This window comes from Rhinolophus ferrumequinum, chromosome 16 (assembly GCF_004115265.2).
Source record: "Rhinolophus ferrumequinum isolate MPI-CBG mRhiFer1 chromosome 16, mRhiFer1_v1.p, whole genome shotgun sequence".
Classification (NCBI taxonomy): Eukaryota; Metazoa; Chordata; class Mammalia; order Chiroptera; family Rhinolophidae; genus Rhinolophus; species Rhinolophus ferrumequinum.
This window is the reverse complement of record NC_046299.1, coordinates 66,908,713-66,921,943: the sequence shown is the minus strand read 5'-3', so window position 1 is coordinate 66,921,943 and position 13,231 is coordinate 66,908,713. Positions and strand designations below refer to the sequence as shown.

The window sequence follows — 13,231 nt, the reverse complement described above, 5'->3', positions numbered from 1 at the left end:
GAGGCAAGTCTTGGAGATTTGTTCAGACCCCAGGACGATACTTGTCTCTTTCCCTGTTTCTCTCCGATAAACTAGTTGGCCTACATTTTAACTTATTGCTCTGATGGAGCTACCAGCCTTCTCTTAATTGTTACCACCAAAATAGCCATTATTTCCAAGAGCCCCCTTAGGCTTGAACTTCTGCACACTCTGTTTCAAATAAAGTCAGTTCCTTTGTGAAGGGCTTTGGAGCAGTTTTTTCTTACGGACTGCCTCTGCCTCTGGGAAAAATCTCTTAGCCTCTGCTGAGAGCTAGGGTGGCACACCTCTCAGAGTGACACCCCTGCCTTAGGAGCAGCACACTGGGTGGGGGCAGACGGTCCCCACTCCCCCCTAGAGTGGAGCCTCTACCCTAGGACTGTGCTGGGTAAGAAAGGCAGCCCCTGCCCTTTCAGCCACACTTGTTTGGATCTTAGCCTTCCATCTGGGAGCTTCTGTTCCTTTCTCTTTCCTTCTGGTTGTCCCATTACACATATGTTACACCTTTTGTAGTTGCCCCATAATTCTTTGATGTTTTTGGATATATTTTTGGAATTCTTGGATATATTCTGTTCTATTTTTGTTTCGTTTATTTTCTCAGTATTCTTTGTCTTTGATTTTCAGTTTTAGAAGTTTCTGTTGACATGTCCTCCGAGATTCTTTCCTGGGCTGGTTCCAGTCTAGTACCCTAATGAGCCCCTCAGAGGCATTCTGCATTTCTGTTACGTTGTTCCTTATCTTTAGCATTTCTTTCTGATTCTTTCTTAGAATCTCTCTCTCTCTTTCTCTCCCCTTACATTACTCATCTGTTCTTGCATGTTGTCTGCTTCCCCATTAGAGTCCTTAGCACAGTAAAAATAGTTTTAAATTCCCAGCCTGATAATCCGAACATCCCTGCCATATGTGAGCTGGTTCTGATGCTTGCTCTGTCTCTTCAAACTGTTTTTTGCCTTTTAATATGCCTAGTTTTTTCCTTCATAGCCAAACATGATGTACTAGGTAAAGGGAAGTGCAGTGAATAGGTCTTTAGTAATGTGGGAGAACAGGAAGCATTCTCTGGTCCTATGATTAGCCCTCGGTCCTTCAGGGAGCCTGTGTGTCTGGGCCACGACCTTCACATGTGTTTTCCATACAGTGCCCTCACCTTGGGTGGGACAGCATTGCCAAAGTGGGGTGGTGTTGGGTGTATCCCTTTCCCCTGGGTGTACCCCTTTCCCCGGGCAGGTTAGACTTTGGTAAAATCATTTCTCCTATGACTGGGTTCCCTCGGATTTGTCCCCTGAGCCTCTAGCGATTCGTCAATTACCGTTGAGATTTTCCTACCCAGCACTAGTTCTCCTGGAGAGCTCTAGTGAGTTTCTGCCCTAATAGTTGTAATTCTGTCCTACCCACCTATCATGTCTCTTCAATTTGGGGGGCAGCAATTTGCCCTGTGACCTTATTTCTCTGAAGGGTCTAAGAAGAGTTGTTGACTTTTTAATTTGTTCAGCTTTTTAAATTTGTTGTTAGGATAGAGTATTGACTTCTGAGCTCTGTACATGCTGAATCGGAAACTGGAAGTGCCCCATTTATTTTAAGTATTTCTTCCATCCCTCACATTTGAAGAGCATTTTCGTATCTACAAGGAAGAAAAGGCGAGTTGTATCAGACACAGCATTTAGTGTAGCTTGTGACTATTTAAAGTAATAGTTTTTAGAGATCTTAGCATACTGTTATCCTGTGAGTGTGAAATTAAGAGGCATAGAATTATTTGACAGAAGACATAATTTGGAAACCTAGCTCTTTATCAAAGAATTAACTTTTCTCAGTTTTTAAGAATCTTTCGTAGCTCTGCAGAAACTCCCAATGGTTTATGTTCTCCATGCTTCTCCATGTTTATCAGCTTGAACTAGTGTCAGCTTCACCTTCCATTTCATGTGCGTGCTCTAGCTAGCCCTCTGCTCCACCAGTCGTTCTAGTGAGGTCGTAAGGACACCTGTGCTACCAGGTCCACTTGCTTCTTGTTAAATTCTTAAGTGAGCAGTGCACACTTAACCATTTCTTCCTGAAGACACTCTCTTCACTCGACTCCTGTGACCACACATTCTCTATGGTTCTCTCGCTCCCTTGGGCCGTCTCTCAGTCTCCTCTGCCAGCTTAACTTTCTCTTCTTATTTAAACTCTAGATATTGGTGTTTCTTAGCATTTAAACCTAGGTTCTGTTTTCCTCCTAAACTCCAGAAATTTCATTCATTCCTGTGGCTTTAAATCATTGTGCGCCCATTCTTAAATTTATGTCTCCAGCTTGGCCATTTCTTCTGTTTTCCCCTCTGGAGAGTAACCTGGAAGAATTTGAATCTCAAAGAATAGAAAGAAAACATTATAAAACATCAAGGGTGGTGAGACTATGGATGATTTAGATTTCCTTCTCTTCTGACTCTGTAGATTTGCTATAGAACTTTTAAAGGTTACAAAGCAGTCACAAATATTAATGTCAGAGCAGTCCTCTCAGTGATAGACCTTGACCTGCTAACTGGATGCCCAAAGCGGGACACCCGTCTGCAGCCTGAGGCATCGGGGCCATAGTCCATGCCTCCCACTGCAAGCAACATGCTTAAATCTTACCGGGTTTGGCCATGCTCTGGCTGCCAGGCACTTTCTTACGGTATCAGTTTTGGTCGTGCAGGTGGATTTGACATGGAAGTGAAAGGTTGGGGTGGAGAAGACGTCCACCTTTATCGAAAATACCTGCACGGCGACCTGATTGTGATCCGGAGCCCGGTCCCTGGCCTTTTCCACCTCTGGCACGAGAAGCGCTGTGCCGACGAGCTGACGCCGGAGCAGTACCGCATGTGCATCCAGTCCAAGGCCATGAGCGAGGCCTCGCACTCGCACCTGGGGATGCTGGTCTTCCGGGAGGAGATAGAGGCCCATCTCCGCAAGCAGGCGTACAGGACAGACAGCGAGGCTGGGGGCTGACGTCGCCGTGACACCTAGCCTGACACAACCAGCACTGTGTATTTAGCCTTAATCCCAGTTCCAGACGCAGCGCCCGCCTCCTTCAGAGAATTACGCTGACTTTTTGTGTTCTTTCTGACATTACTTTATTTCAGCAGTTTAACTACATGAGAGAAGAAACACCAAGTGTTTCAATGCAGAGCCTGTGTTTTGTAAGAATACTGCACTATGGAATCACTGACAAATGGAAACCTTGGGTTTGTCCCACAGGTAGTGTTGAGTTTGTTCCTACCCTGTGCCTGTGTTCTGCTGTGTCCTGGTGGCGTCTGGACCAAGAGGCATGTCCTGCTTCTGGCGGGCCAGGAGCGCCCGCCCTGCAGAGTGTCCAGTGTCACGGTGCAGTGTGTGGCACAGCTTCCCCATCTGCCGGGAACTGAGTCCGCCTGTTTGGTTTCTAAGTGGACATCTTTGGTCAGTTGCTTGAAGAATCCTTTTTTCACTGAAGCAGAGGATAATTAAATGACAAATCTGAAATCCCCAACCAACCAAGAGAAAACAGAAACAAAGGACCCTTAACTTAATGTTGCTTAGCCCCCTGAATGTTTTAAACAAATGGGTAATAGTAGGAAATGCTTAGGTTAGAATCTATGACTTGATTAAAAATAGAAAGTATTACTACTTTTCAGCACGTTCAGGATTAGAAGTCAAAGTTGCTGTAGACTGCTTTGAACAAACTGAACACAACATGGAAACGTCTTTAACAGAACATTGAACTTTATTGGCGCGCAGGACACTAGTGGTGTCTCCGTGAGCCTGGGCTCTGGCAGGGACTCCTGTAGGGGGTACTTCCGAACAGAGAGCATAGCATGGGGCTGTGTGCTTTTGCTTTCTATGTCTCACTTAGCATGCATCCATATGTATTTATTACTTTTTCTCCTAGTATGTTAATATATGCCACATCTGTATTTGTGTTGTTATAATACTTTGAGAGTTTCACTGAAGGACGAAAAAAACAAAATTTAATGAGGTATACCATAAAATCACACTGATTTAATAAAAGGGGAGTAGGGAAGGTAGTATGAATGGAAATCTGAATTGCAGAATATTTTAGAGATATATATTAGTTGCAGATAGAATGGTTTTAATTGAGGTATAAATTATATTAATGAGATAATATGAATAAGAAGTTATATTCAGATAGGACTATACTATGTTATTTATCACACATGGATCTTTTACCATAGGGTCAATTGCTGGATCCAGAAATTGGTGATATGGTAAAAGGCATACATAGATTTTTGAACCTTTGGATTTTGAAAGGGACCTCTGTTGTATTCTTTCTATTTGTATATAAACCCCTGAAAATTCACAAAAGAAAAAGCATTATTCTTTTGGCTCAGTAAATACATTCTGTCTGAAATAAAAATGCCAAATTTCTCGGTGCTACATGAATTCAATTTTACAATAACTTACTAATTATTCTTACAAGTTTTTTTAAGTTGGGGTAGCACTTAGGCTTTTTTTTTTAAGATGTGTAAAATGTTCTCTGCAAAATTACTCAGATCATTGTCTCCTTTTATATACAAGTATTTATTAAGAAGACCAGTGAATTACAGTATTTAAAGTGAGGGAACCTAATTATTTTTAAAGGAAAGTTGCAACTTATTTTTTGACAGAATTAAATGATTGTACCTTTTCTCCTGTGTTTTTTTTTTTTTAAACTAGCTTTTAGTTTAAAGATGGAAGCTAAGCAATGGAAACATTACTATGTATTTGACATTAAACAGTACCAATAAAGTATTTTATTACCAAAAGTTAAATGAAACTGTGGTAAATTAATTTCTTTCTATTGTAAAATATCTTAAGTATAGCACATATATAACATGTAATTGTGTACTTTAAAGAATATGAAAGGACATCAGCTACCCAGTTAAGATGCAGACGGTTACCAGTGCAAGGCCTCTGTGTGCCCCTTCTCAATCACACCGTCATTCTCTCCAGAATAATCACTGTCCTGATTTTGTGGTAACTTTTCACTTGTTTTTCTTAGTTTTCCTAACTGTGTATTGATCTCTACCCAATGGACTGTTCAGTTTTGCCTGGTTTTGAATTTATATACATATTATTTCATTATATATTTTTAACTTTCATTCAGTATTTTTGAAGTTCACCCCTGTTAATCTCAAAACTCATTTTTATTACTGACTAGTATTTCACTATGTGAATATGGTCGTGTGCCACACGACGTCATTATGTCACTGACAGACCACACATACGACTGTGGCCCCGTACGATCATCATGGAGCTGAGACATTCCCGTCACCAGTGATGCGGAGGCCAGAACCACTGCCTGGGTACCAGGGGCACACCACTGCCTTCTGAACCAAAACGTTTCCTGAAAACTTACTGTAATGCCTTGCGCTGTCCTAGACACTGGGAGTGCATGAGTGAACAAGAAGAGTGGAGTTGTCCTGTAGTTTAGGGGACAGACTCGTGCACGGGCATTACTCATGTGTGGTGCTGCTGTGAACAGGCCTGCGCTGCCCCACATGCAAAAGCACAGCACATGGACGTCATGTGATAGTGACCATAAACAACTTGTTACTGGCTTATGTGTTTACATATGACATACCGTTACTTTAGAGTGTACTCCTACTTAGGAAAAAAAGTTTGCTGTGAAAAAAGTTTGCTGTGAAACAGTATGTGGTATTCCACTGGCAGGGGCCTCATGCAACTGGAGTTCACTGCTTCTCTTGATCGCATCTTTTTCTCTTGTGCTTGATTTAATCTTGTGTTGCTTTATAAATGTAGTGTAGCCTGTGTATACAGGGTTTATGAAGTTCACGGTCGGGTACAGGCATGTCCTGGGCCCCCACGTTCACTCACCCTCACTCACACCCAGAGCAACGGTCAGTCCTGCAAGCTCCATTCATGTGAGTGCCCTGTACAGTACTGCCATTTTTTATCTTCTGTACATATTTTTAGTGTACTTTTTCTGTTTAGATATGTTACACAAAAACCACTGTGGGCGGCCGGATGGCTCAATTGGTTAGAGCACAAGCTCTGAGCAACAGGGTTGCTGATTCGATTCCCACATGGGCCAGTGAGCTGCACCCTCCACAACTAGATTGAAGACAACGACTTGAGCTGCGCTGCCACGAGCTGCTGAGGGGCGGCCGGATGAATGGCTCAGTTGGTTAGCTGAGCGTGCTCTGAACAACAAGGTCGCCTGTTCGACTCCCACATGGGATGGTGGGCTGCGCTTCCCTGCAACTAAGATTGAAAACGGCTACTGGACTTGGAGCTGAGCTGCGCCCTCCACAACTAGATTGAAGGACAACGACTTGACTTGGAGCTGATGGGTCCTGGGAAAAACACACTGTCCCCCAATAAAGTCCTTGAAATACACAGTTCCCCTTCCCCAATAAAAAAAAAAAAGCACCACTGTGTTACAGTGCCCTACTGCATTCATTACAGTAACATGCTGTACAGGCTTGTAGCTGAGGTTATTCCACACAGCCCAGGTATGCAGTGGGCTGTACCATCTAGGTATGTGCAAGTGCACTCTGATGGTTGCACAACAATGAAATCACCTAACCCATTTCTCAGAAGGTATCCCATTAAGCGGCCTGTGACTGTATGAGGTCTGACAAGTTCCCGAACTCATCCTAGAAAAAGTGCTCCATCCCTCATTGCTGAATATCATTATGGTCACCTTCCAAATAATCCCCTTGGGAAGCTATGCACTGACGCCACCACCTACTCCACCCTTCAAAGCAATTTTGGAACTCGTTTTCTGAAATGGCCATCAGCTGTCGTCGTATTACCTTGGATGTCCTGAATGTCATCAAAATGTCTTCCTTTCAATATTTCCTTTATCTTTGGGTAAAGGAAGAAGTCATTGGGGGCCAGATCAGGTGAGTAGGGAGGGTGTTCCAATCCAGTTATTTGTTTACTGGCTAAAAACTCCCTCACAGACAGTGCCGTGAGAGCTGGTGCATTGCCGTGATGCAAGAGCCATGAATTGTTGGCGAGAAGTTCAGGTCATCTACCTTTTTCATGCAGCCTTTTCAGCACTTCCAGATAGTAAACTTGGTTAACTGTCCAGTTGGTACAAATTCATCATGAACAATTCCTCTGATATCAAAAAAATTTATCAACATTGTTGCAACAAGTTTGCGAACTTCATTGTCAGACATATCTTTATCGCATGCAAAAATATTTCTTGAAGGATATGGAATTCTAGATTGGGGAATTTTCTCTTAGCACATTGATATTGTTGTCCCACTGTCTTCTGGCTTCAACTGTTTCTGTTGTGAAGGGAGGTCTCAGCTTGTGTAAAGTAAATATAATGTGAGTTAGGTGCCCCTTTGTGCCTTCCGTCAGGGGAACGCTCTGTCTGGGTGGCACCTGGACACTGACTCCCCAGTCAGCAGGAGTAAACTTGGGAAGGCCTCGCCAGCCCCCCTGGTTGAACAATAGCTGACTAGCCGGTGGAACGCATGAATAGGATCACGTAGGTTGCCCTGTGGCCATAGTAACCTCACGTAGTGACACTGCTGGAATCATGTCCCCCTGCCTTCTACCCTAGATAATTACCCTGAAACTTGTGATTCATTGTCCCCATGCTTGCTGAGTGTAATCGCTATGGCCTAGCATTCTTTCCCAACTGGTAATCTATTGGGGAAACCCTATATAATTAGTGTCCTGGGGGAACCCTAGTTGGAACTCTCCGACAGGGACGCTTGCGGGACACACCTGAAGCCAAGATGCTGTCTCGGTTCCCCAGCACCTTGGAAACACTTCAGGTGGTGAGAACTCACTGCTGCTCTTTGCCTTACTTTGCTTTATTCTGTCTGTCTTACTTATGGCCTCACTTAATAAAGTGTTTTGCTGCCTCCACTCCGTCTCGGTGTGCATGGTGAATGCGTATTCGACACCCAAATTCTGTGGCCACTTAAAACATAGCAGCAACTACAGCTTAACAGCTGATACTTCTCTGAAGGTAATCAGCTTTCTTGTCCCTCTGTATCTCAGTCCTGTGTCACTGTGACATCTGTGTGCAGATTTGTTTTTTCTGATCCTGATTGAGATTGTTTGGGCTTCTTAGATTGTTGTCTTTTATAAATTCTGATTCTCAGAATTTATATTTTCATTATCTCTGCCTCATTCTCTCTCTCTTAGAACCCTGATAACATATGTTAAACCTATTGTATCCTCCATGTCTCTTAATCTGTTTCGTATTTCCCAATCTTTGTCTCTCTGTGTTACATACAGTCTGGTAATTTGTTCAGAAATGACCAAAACGACTTGGGAAAGAAGCTATATTTGGTTCTTCTAGAAATGAAAATAAATTTTTTAATTCCAACAGGTGGGTTTAACAGATTAGACACAGCTAAGGAAAGACTTTTTAAACAAGAATATATATCAGAATGTTTGTTTCTACTAAGTAAATTAGGGGCTGTACCATTTCAGGGCCATGATAAACTAAAGTCTCAGGTTAAATTTTTTGACCAGTGTTATTTGTGCTGCAAAACTTCATGAAATTCACTGACTTGTTACAATCAGGGGTAAAAATTTCCCCACCCCTATTCATGCTGAGGTTCAAAACAGGCAGTTTTTCCTTAACCCCCTTGGTGGGATTGGAGGTGGAGCATTTTATTTCAAATTCACTGTTATGCAGAGGGGTGGTTCTTTGGGATGCCAGCTTTATGGGCTGGGGTCCCCTATTTGACCCCTCTTCTTGAGCAGGCCCTGGACCTTCTATACCCCTTGTGGACTTGAAAATGGAAGCTCAGGGTCCCTGGCGTCAGGGTCAAAGCTGACTTCAGAGCTTCCCTGGCCCCTCTGGGTTCCTACCTTCACTTGGATTTTTAAATTTGCATAACTTTATCAGTTGACTGCAGCAGGCCAGCACTTCCAGAAATGGACAGCAGCACAACTCACTTTCTTGTATTCTTGATAACACGGTTTTCTCAGCATCGCTCCTGCAGCTCCACACCTGAGTCCTGGTATATTGGGATAGATAACTGTGGGGCTTGGGGCAACCCCTCAGCTTCCTTGCAGCGTCATGACTTCCTTTTGGGGATAAAGATAGAACTTGTGTTGGCATGATCTAAGGTTACCAGCCTGTAGCTTTTTCATTTAGAAAGTAATTCTGAATCCCAAATTTGGGGGAATGGTTATATACTGATTAAACACTTCAGTGGCTCTTTGGTAATGTTGGAATATATTTGTATTGACGAGGACTTCAATTGTTCTTTTGAGAAGGGCACTTATAACTCTGTTTCACTTTTCCCAGAAGACCCTGCTCTCTGCGGGAGGGCTAGCATTCAGAGGTGCCCCAGTGAGGGCCCAGCAGACACTGACTGTTTCTGAGGAGCCCCGTCACATTGCAACAACGCCATGAAGCAGGGTATCGTAATTCCATTTTAATCGTGAGAAGATGAAGCTTACAAATGTAAAGAGCTTGTCCCAGGGCAGCCAGCTGGGACCTGGAAACTAGAACTCAAATCGTCTTAGGTTCTCCTGCCTTGCCTCCCTGAGGAACAGGATGTACATTTGACATCTAGGTGTAGTAGGTGTATATTTTCACTGGTAATCTTAGTTTTAATCCCAGAAGTCTGTCCAGCCTTAGTAGAGATCCTTAGTTTATCTTTCTGTAACAGATTTGCTCCTGAAACGTGCGTGTGACATGAACGATAACCTTCAGTCACCATGCCGTGTTGTTAGGAGCTGCACACCGTGCTGGCCACACATCCGTGCAAGTGGCTCCTACACAGCCGAGCCTCTACTGCACAAGACAGAGGCCAGCAGTGTGATGTGGGAGGGGTAGAGCCGGGGAGAGCAGAGTACCCTCAAAGGAAGACGTAGAGAGGTCCCCAAGAATGTGTGTGACAGTGGGATGGCACGTGTATTAGAGGAGAGGCCCAGTGTGGCGTGCTGAGTTTACTGTGCCTGACAGGTAGCGGGTATCTGGGAGAGACGGGCTCTAAGAGTAAGCAGGAGCCATGTCCTGCAGAACCTCAGCTGCCGGGAGAGCTCAGGCTTGCCTGGACTCCCCATCCCTCATTCAGCAGGAGCGCAGTGGGGCCCTGAGCATAAATTCCAAACAAGCCCCCAGGGCCACTGCTGCTGGTCTGAGTCCTGCCCCTTGAGCAGCACTGCCCTGGAGGGACTACCCCGTGGGGCAGGGGAACAGTGCCAGCTAGCCAGGGAGCACACTGTCCACTCCCAGCTCAAACTCAAGGTTGGAGACAAGCCAAAAGTGAGCTGCCCCTTCGCAGATGACACAAACTTCCAAAATTAACTTTATCAGGAAATTAAGAATGCCATTGAATGTAAAGACCTAAAAAGTGGTGTCAGTTACCCCAAACTCACATCCTCAGGTATCCTTATTTGCTCCACAAACACCTGAGCACCTACTGTGTGCTGTCCACTCCACAAGGCACTGGGGAGAGGACAGCCTTTTATCCAGTAGTGACCACTAGCTATTTAAATGTACACTCTCAGTTGGACTGGCTCACTGCTCAGTGTTCAGTGCTCAGTACCTACCTGTAACTAGCAGCTATTATACTGCACAGTGCAGCTACAGCAGGTTCCATCACCCAGAAAGTGTTCCATTGGGCAGTGCTGGTCTAGTGGGCATGACAGATACTGAACCCACTCAAAACAGGCTGTGTTAGCTCTGAAGGAGCAGGCAACGGTTGGTGAGCTGTGACCAGGGAACCTCATGGAGCCTGGCATTGTTAACAGGGTAGCAGTGGACAGGCCAGAGAGAAGCAGGAGGGAGTCTGGCTTCCATTCTAGTCTCATTCTTTTCCTTCAGTTCCACAAGCTCTCGTGTGACCCTCAACAGACCCCTTTTCTCTAATGCCCTTGAATGGGGTTCATTAAACTGGAAAGTGCCCCACTGAGAACTGCATTCCACCAGCTGCTCTGCAGAGTGATACCGGCAGATGCTGTCTGACACCCCACTATGGGAGAGACCCCAGTGCCCATGGGCACCAAAGGTTCTGATTAGCCCTGCAGTAAAGGTGCCTTTTCAATCCTGTTTAAGTTAGGTTGCCCAAACTTACATGACTATGTAATGCAAGCAGCAACTGTTGTCCCTGTGGATCTTACTTTGAGCAGGCAGGACTGGGACACATAGCCTGTGCCACTGACTTGAAAAGTCCTGTGTCTGAATGCTGTGTGGTGACAGCTGCTGCTTCTCTGGAAGGTGGCGGGCCCATGGCAGCCCGGCCATCACCGTTGCTCAACGGCGGCACAGAGAGCAGACACTCAGGAGCGACATGTTCTTTTATTGATGCGAATATGTGCAGTCACACCAACAATGGACACCCTGCTTACAGTACAGCTTTATATTCACAGTTCATGTCAAATACCAAAACATCACAGTTAGGCGTGTCCTCAGGAAAACAAAGTGGCAAACGCAGACACTGTAGGTAGGTATTAGAAGTAAGGACCCCGTGAAGCGCACACAATGGGAAAGCTCCTTAATGCAAGTACAGAAAATGTTCTAGTATCGTATTCCAAATATAAACTCTTAGGTTTTAAGCCTTTCTTTATCTCAAATACATAAACAAAGTAATATGTGCTATCAGTATACAATACGTACTATCTAGGACATCTGCAAAGTGCAAAAACACTGTGACAATACAGTGTAAATATTCTTGCTCCTCCCGGGCTGAAGGCGACCTCAGAGGCAGACCACAGACCTCTTCCCGAGGCCTCGCCTTCACATCTCCACCCTCTCCCAGGAGCTGTGCGAATTAGCAACTGACTGACCAGTCCTAACCAGGCCTCGACTGGAGGCTCCTGCCGGAGCCAGGGCAGCGGACACAGACATGGGTGAGTAGTTCCAAACCCGCTGGTACAAGGCAAGCCCGATGCCAGGGAGCTGAAGTCAGCGTGGAGGACCCACCTCCCTCTCTCAGCGGAGTGGGGCAGTCGCCATCCCAGCCAGGAACTCAGGAAATGGAGTGTGCTTCTTGAGTTGGGAGTGGAAAACACCTCCATTGTGGGGCAGTTGCTAATGAGTGGGCTCCAGCATACGGGCCTGGCTCCGTTTCTGTGTTTCAGATGCTGTTAGGGGAGCCCCACCCAGAGGAGAGCAGGAGCTGCTGCTTTTCACTTTGTAGCTGGGTTTCAAAAACAGCTCTGCAGTCCTCACCCTCACGTCTGCTTTATACGTTCTTCATTACAGCTAAGCGTATCTTCCAGGGACAGCTGGAAAACTGACAATTCCATGACTGCCCCCCACCTTACATTATTTTAGATTTTCTCTTTTTCCTAAAATGTAGTTGAAGAAAGATTCACCAGATATATTCCGACAGAAAATATGCTGTTAGGGTCCCCTGCCCCTCCCGACCCCATAAATCCCTGATAAAGGAAAAGGAAAATGTAAACTTTGGAAAGCCCATACTCAAAGGTTTGCCTCCAAAAGTATGCAAATGAGACCTCCTGGCCCCCTGAGCCTTGGGAGACTAGGACCTCCTGGCCCAAGTTTGGAGGACAGGCGCCTGCAGCCCAGGGCCCACCTTTCACGGCACCTCCACCGGCGCTTGCTGCCAGCTGCAGGGTAGAGCAGAGCAGGAGACAGCCCCCCAGTACCCTCTAAGGCACGAGCCCCACATCAGAGACACTAACAGGAAGGGCATCCAAGCAGGCAGGGCTCATGTTGGTTTTGGTTGGGTTTTTTAAAATATTTTTTCATAAGATGTGGATATAATCAAAAGTAGAAAATAAAAATCTACATTTCGTTAGACCAAGATGTTATCATGGATCCATCTCCCATGATACACTCCCCACCCCTCCCCAAACCAGGGCCCTGCCCTGGTATTTAAAATAAACAAAACCATTTTGTTCCAAAGGTTGACGCATGAAATAACTACCTTTTTTTTTTCAATAAAAGTTATATACAAATAGACCCCAACCAGTGAGGCCACCGCATCTCAGCCACAACAAGATTAAAGTTCAGGTCACATGTGTGGTCTTCGTGGGTCTGCAGGCTGTATCCACACCTTCAGGCTCTGTTAAGGACAGTGGTCCTACAGACGGACAGGCACAGGACATGGTCAGGTGCTGGCAGCAGAGGGCAGACCTGGGCTATGGGGAGGCCTGACTGCCGGCAAGCAGCCCTCCAGGGGAGGAGCTGGGCACATTCAAACCCCGAGTCCTCAGCCTCCTTCTGCCTGGCAGCTGCACCACGGTCACCCTCCTGTCCCCAGGCTGTGGATGTGCCGCTATGCCCGCCCACAGCCCTAGGGTCTGG

The 13,231-nt window shown here is 45.5% G+C and overlaps 2 protein-coding genes across 5 annotated transcripts in view; one reads left to right on the top strand and one right to left on the bottom strand.

Moving 5' to 3' along the window:
* CSGALNACT2 (chondroitin sulfate N-acetylgalactosaminyltransferase 2) overlaps positions 1 to 4,737 on the top strand; it is a 41,121-nt gene extending 36,384 nt beyond the window's left edge. For both annotated transcript variants that reach the window (XM_033130620.1, XM_033130619.1), the window contains one exon: positions 2,684 to 4,737. In XM_033130620.1, the coding sequence (XP_032986511.1) occupies positions 2,684 to 2,976 (293 nt within the window). In that variant the 3' untranslated portion in view covers positions 2,977 to 4,737. The remainder of the gene's footprint in view (positions 1 to 2,683) is intronic.
* Positions 4,738 to 11,247: 6,510 nt separating this feature from the next.
* RASGEF1A (RasGEF domain family member 1A) overlaps positions 11,248 to 13,231 on the bottom strand; it is a 98,273-nt gene continuing 96,289 nt past the window's right edge. For all 3 annotated transcript variants that reach the window (XM_033131340.1, XM_033131341.1, XM_033131339.1), the window contains one exon: positions 11,248 to 13,007. In XM_033131340.1, the coding sequence (XP_032987231.1) occupies positions 12,983 to 13,007 (25 nt within the window). In that variant the 3' untranslated portion in view covers positions 11,248 to 12,982. The remainder of the gene's footprint in view (positions 13,008 to 13,231) is intronic.